Genomic DNA, 5,238 nt, shown 5'->3' on the forward strand with positions numbered 1-5,238 from the left:
GAATTTTTCTGTATCCAATTGATTGAAAGTCCATTACTTATGAATCATACATGATATGACATGGCATTCATTTTTGCATTAAAAAACAAAAAAAAAAATCATCATGCATCTGCATTCATTTGCATCTCAATCCAGTACTCATACATCTATTCCTCCAACAGTTTAACAAGGCAAGCTGATTCCCCGACATCCTTATCAGACGCGTAGTGTTTCTCGAAAAAGAATGGCTGACCAAGAGCAACACAACATGGAAGTTAGGATGGAAATCGACGAATTGAAGGGAAGCATCACCAAGCTCACTGAGATGATGCAAGTGCTAATAGCTAGGGATGCTGAACCCCAAAGAACTGTCGTAGCTGAAGTCTCCGAAGCTGTTGAGGATCCCATTCCCGTTCAGAGGCCACCTTCTACCTGGCCAGAATTTGGTTTACCACCTGGTTATACTCCCCCATTCGCGAATACTTTGGGAGTAGGACTTTCTGCGCAACAAATTGCACCAATACCGGTCGTCGCTGAACAGTCACCGATTGTTCACACTACTGTTCAGCCTACTTTCAACAATCCTCCTTTTGTCTATCATGTTGATGATTCCGAACGTGGTGATCAAGAACACAACCACGAGGTGGAGGAAGTGAAAGAAAAGTACAATGTCCTCGAGAAAAGGTTGAAAGTCGTTGAAGGAAATGACATTTTTGGATTTGACACCATGAACCTCTGCTTGGTTTCTGACTTGACTGTACCTACAAAGTTCAAAGTCCCTGAATTCGAAAAGTACAAGGGGCATACTTGTCCTAAAGATCATCTGACTATGTACTTTCGCAAGATGGCCGCTTATGCCAACAATGACAAATTGCTTGTTCACATCTTTCAAGATAGCTTAGCTGGAGCTTCTCTGAAATGGTACATGAGTTTGAAGAGGGATCATATCCAAACATGGAGAGATTTGGGTGAAGCTTTCCTGAAACAATACAAGTACAACATGGACTTAGCCCCTGATCGCAGACAACTTCAGACTATGACCATGAGAGATAGGGAAACTTTCAAAGTGTATGCCCAACGCTGGAGAGAGCTAGCTGCTCAAGTCGAACCTCCTCTTGCTGAAAAAGAGCTTACTAGTATGTTTATGGATACCTTGCAGCCGATTTTCTATGAGAAAATGATTGGAAGTGTCTCTTCTAGCTTTGCTGATCTGGTCACTATTGGAGAAAGGGTCGAAGAAGGCTTGAAAAATGGCAAGATTGTCAATGCTGCTGAATCATCCAACAACAACCAAGCAAAGAGATTTCCTGGAAACTTCCAGAGGAAGAAAGAAGGAGAAATTAATGCTGTTGTGACTAGTGGTGAAGAAACTCAAAATCTACAACCTTACCAAGTTCCAACTTATCCACAAGCACCATTCATGCCTTACTATCAGTATCCACATGTTGCGGCTGCTCAACATCAACAATCGTACTTCCCAATGCCATCGCATCAACAACCATGGAACGCTTCTCATCAGAATGCTTCACAAAGTGCTCCTCAGAATGCTCAACAAAGTCAGAATAGGCAGCAGAATCAGAATAGGCCTCAGAAAGATCCGCCAAAGGAGCCTCGCCGCATCGACCCAATTCCAATGACTTACACTGAATTGTGGCCTGCACTAATCCATAAGTCGTTGATAGCTCCTAGGCCAACTAAAGCTCCAACTCCACCGTTCTCCAAAGGATATAATCCTAATGCTAAATGTGCTTTTCATAGTGGAGTAGTTGGTCATTCCATTGAAGACTGTTGGGTTCTGAAGGAGAAGGTTCAAGATCTGATCGAAAGCAAGATGCTCACCTTCCGAGATATTAATCCAAATGTGGTCACTAATCCCCTACCCCATTGAGGGCCGAGACACAAGGGATTATCCTAAAGCCAGATATCAGACGGGAAAGCTCATCCTTGCTGCTGATAGTTACTAGGCCTCTGTCATTTCATTTGTTAATTTTTCCTTGTTTGTATTGTGCTTTGTTGCTTTTGAATTCTGTAATCCTTAATCGTAATTTTAATGAAATGAGCATTGCATTTGTTTTGAATCAATCATAATGTGTTTTTCTTGCTTTAATTCTGTATCACTTACACAAAATCAAAATTCAAAAAAAATATTTTGCTTTTCCACTTCACTTTCTTTATCAGCTTTCTGTCTAAGCAAGATTCCAGGGAGGATGATGATAAACAAATACCCAATTTGCATCAGTGTGCTTTCAAACGAAACTTTGTTGATGATGTACAGGCATTCTTTCAAATCCCCAAACACTGGAGATATAAGGATGATAATCCCTCGTTAACCCCTTTGAGCCTTAGAAGTAGGTGTATTCTTTTTGCACGAAAATTGAACCCTTAATAAAAAAAACCTGGGGCAGGGTAGTTGTTCAGTTAAAATGACTAATGCATCTGATTTCCAAGAGAATCATTTCATGGGAACCATTCCCGACCAAAGGTTCAACCGCATCCTCTCTTCGTACACAATGTCGAAGTAGTAGTGAAAATTCAAAGCTTACGACAGTCGTTTCCCTTGGAACATCAATAAGGCAGTCACAAATCTCAAATTCTCATATCATTGAACAATTGTCACACAAGTTGTTCCAAAATCAAAGAAAATTCCGCTAAGTCAAAACCTAAAAAGGAGACTTAGGCAAAAAAAAAATAGGGATATAAAAGTCAAAAAAAAAGAGATCAAAAGATCATTGTCAAAATCAAGAACAAACTTGTGTGACTTTCAAAGAAGAATAGGTGACTGCCACCTTAGAACTCATTGGTTCTCAAACATCGTTTGCAAATTCTCTTGGAAGTCGAATACTTGTAAGAGTTAACTGAACTTAGGGCTGGAGTGCATCACGAAGAATGGGTGGGTTAAAAATAAAATTTTTGAGCCTATATCCTTTGTTTCTTAAACCGTGAACCTGACCACGTTACAACCTTCAAAAGTCCTAATTGAAGCAAGGTTTCTTTTGAAAGCATAACTAAAGCAAGGTTGCGTTAACCTGACTCCTGAATACTTGCTAATCATTTGTTTTGATACCACGCTATCACATCATCTTTCACAACTTGAATTTCAAACTTCCATTGCATCCTCATTGGGATCTATTCATCGCATACCGCAGTTTCATTTCAATAAATGATTTGTTTCAAAACTTGCATGCACGTCGCATTAAAATTACCATTTTGAATTGAATAGCTTCATTTGTGAGTAAGCACTTTCCATCAAGGAAGTTCCAACAATGGAAATCATTAGAAGAGCCTAAAGTGGCATCAGCAAAGTCACATCACTTCAAAAGCCCATCATTCAGGGGCATTTCATTTCAAAGTTCCCAAGGACAGGGGGCATGTCATCTCAGGATCATCAGTTTGAATCCAAAACTTCGTTGATGCAAATTTCTCCGTAGACTCAGCATTATGGGGCAAATCAAGGCCAAGACATTTCCTTCAAGCGGTCCAAGCAGGCTATACCATATCAAAGAAGTCCTCAAACTCAAAATTGGTGTCGGGGAATTATGCTTGCACAAAAACTCCTATCAAGAGACCTTTTCCACCTCACAAAAAATCACTGCCCTTCACTGGGGCATCCCTCCAAATATTTTAAACCATAAAATTCATTCATAGCATGCATTCATTAATCATGCATGTCATTCATGGGGCAATCTCCCACAACATCAAATCAAAAATTCAATCTTGCTCGATCTTCTCCATTGAAAATCAAGCCCAGTTCACCATGGACATCCAAAAAATGCATTGCCCATTGGCACACATCCAGTAAATTCATTACTTGCGTTAAGCAACCATCATGCATCATTACATGTGCATCAATTTGCACAAAAGAAAAAAACAAAGATGTCTCATACATCAGCACAAAGCATGCATAGGAGATCATTATCTTCTTGTTAATTTGAGCCAAACCATTGGTTAAAATCTATCATCAATTTTCTTGTGAATCTGAATCAACTCATTGGTTGAGAATAGTCTTTCTCTTGTTGTCAGCCCATTGGTTGAAATTTGGTCTTTAATTTTCCAGTTAAATCGAGTCAACTCATTGGTTGAAATCAATTTCTTCATACCCTCGTCAGCTCATTGGTTGATGGCAACTTTATTTCTGTTTTAAATCGTATTCGACTCATTGGTTGAGAACGATGTGTCGACTTTCATTAGCTCATTGGTTGATGTTAGTTATGTCTTTTTTTCAACTCATTGGTTGATAACGAATTGTTGTTTGTCTACATTAACTTAATGGTTGATGTTAGTTATGTCTTTTTTTTCAACTCATTGGTTGATAACGAATTGTTGTTTACCTTCATTAACTCGTTGGTTGATGTTGGCGTTTCCTGTTTTAATTGTACTCGACTCATTGGTTGAGAACGATGTGTCGACTTTCATCAGCTTAGTGGTTGATGTTAGTTTTGTCTTTTTTTTTTTAACTCATTGGTTGATAACGAATTGTTGTTTACCTTCATCAGCTCAATTGTTGATGTCAGTTATGTCTTTCTTCAACTCATTGGTTGATAACGAATTGTTGTTTACCTTCATCAGCTCAATTGTTGATGTCAGTTATGTCTTTCTTCAACTCTTTGGTTGATAACGAATTGTTGTTTACCTTCATCAGCTCAATTGTTGATGTCAGTTATGTCTTTCTTCAACTCATTGGTTGATAACGAATTGTTGTTTACCTTCATCAGCTCAATTGTTGATGTCTGTTATGTCTTTCTTCAACTCTTTGGTTGATAACGAATTGTTGTTTACCTTCATCAGCTCAATTGTTGATGTCAGTTATGTCTTTCTTCAACTCATTGGTTGAAAACGATTCTTTTTGGCACCATTGCCATTCCCCAGCAAGTGTTCTCATTGGAACTCCTTGACCAATCATTTCATAATCCCCACAGAATTTACTTTTCATTTCCATATCACCAACAAGAGTTCATACATTCATGACATTTCATTGCATCAAGGGCCAAAATTCAGGTCACTTAGTATTTAATTAGTATTTAATTACCTTTCGCCTTTGATATCCCGAAGATCAAAGTCGTTCGAGCTATCTGGCTAAAGATAATTAAATAGGGGCATCTGTAGGACCCTAAATTTTGACCTAGGTTTTTTTCATCTGATTCATTTGCATTAGCATCGATCAATTCAATTGCATCCGAAATAAGTTTCGACTATGCACATTACATTTTAAATTTCAAATTAGCATGAAATTTGCAATTAGTTTCTCATCATTTCAATTAG

The 5,238-nt window shown here is 38.4% G+C and overlaps 1 protein-coding gene across 1 annotated transcript; it reads left to right on the forward strand.

Annotated features, from left to right (window-relative positions):
- The first annotated feature begins 223 nt into the window (after window positions 1-223).
- LOC131604213 (uncharacterized) lies at window positions 224-1,867 on the forward strand. Its single transcript, XM_058876674.1, has one exon. The coding sequence runs from the start codon at window positions 224-226 to the stop codon at window positions 1,865-1,867; it is 1,644 nt and encodes a 547-aa protein (XP_058732657.1).
- Window positions 1,868-5,238: the final 3,371 nt, after the last annotated feature.

Source organism: Vicia villosa, linkage group LG5 (assembly GCF_029867415.1).
Source record: "Vicia villosa cultivar HV-30 ecotype Madison, WI linkage group LG5, Vvil1.0, whole genome shotgun sequence".
Classification (NCBI taxonomy): Eukaryota; Viridiplantae; Streptophyta; class Magnoliopsida; order Fabales; family Fabaceae; genus Vicia; species Vicia villosa.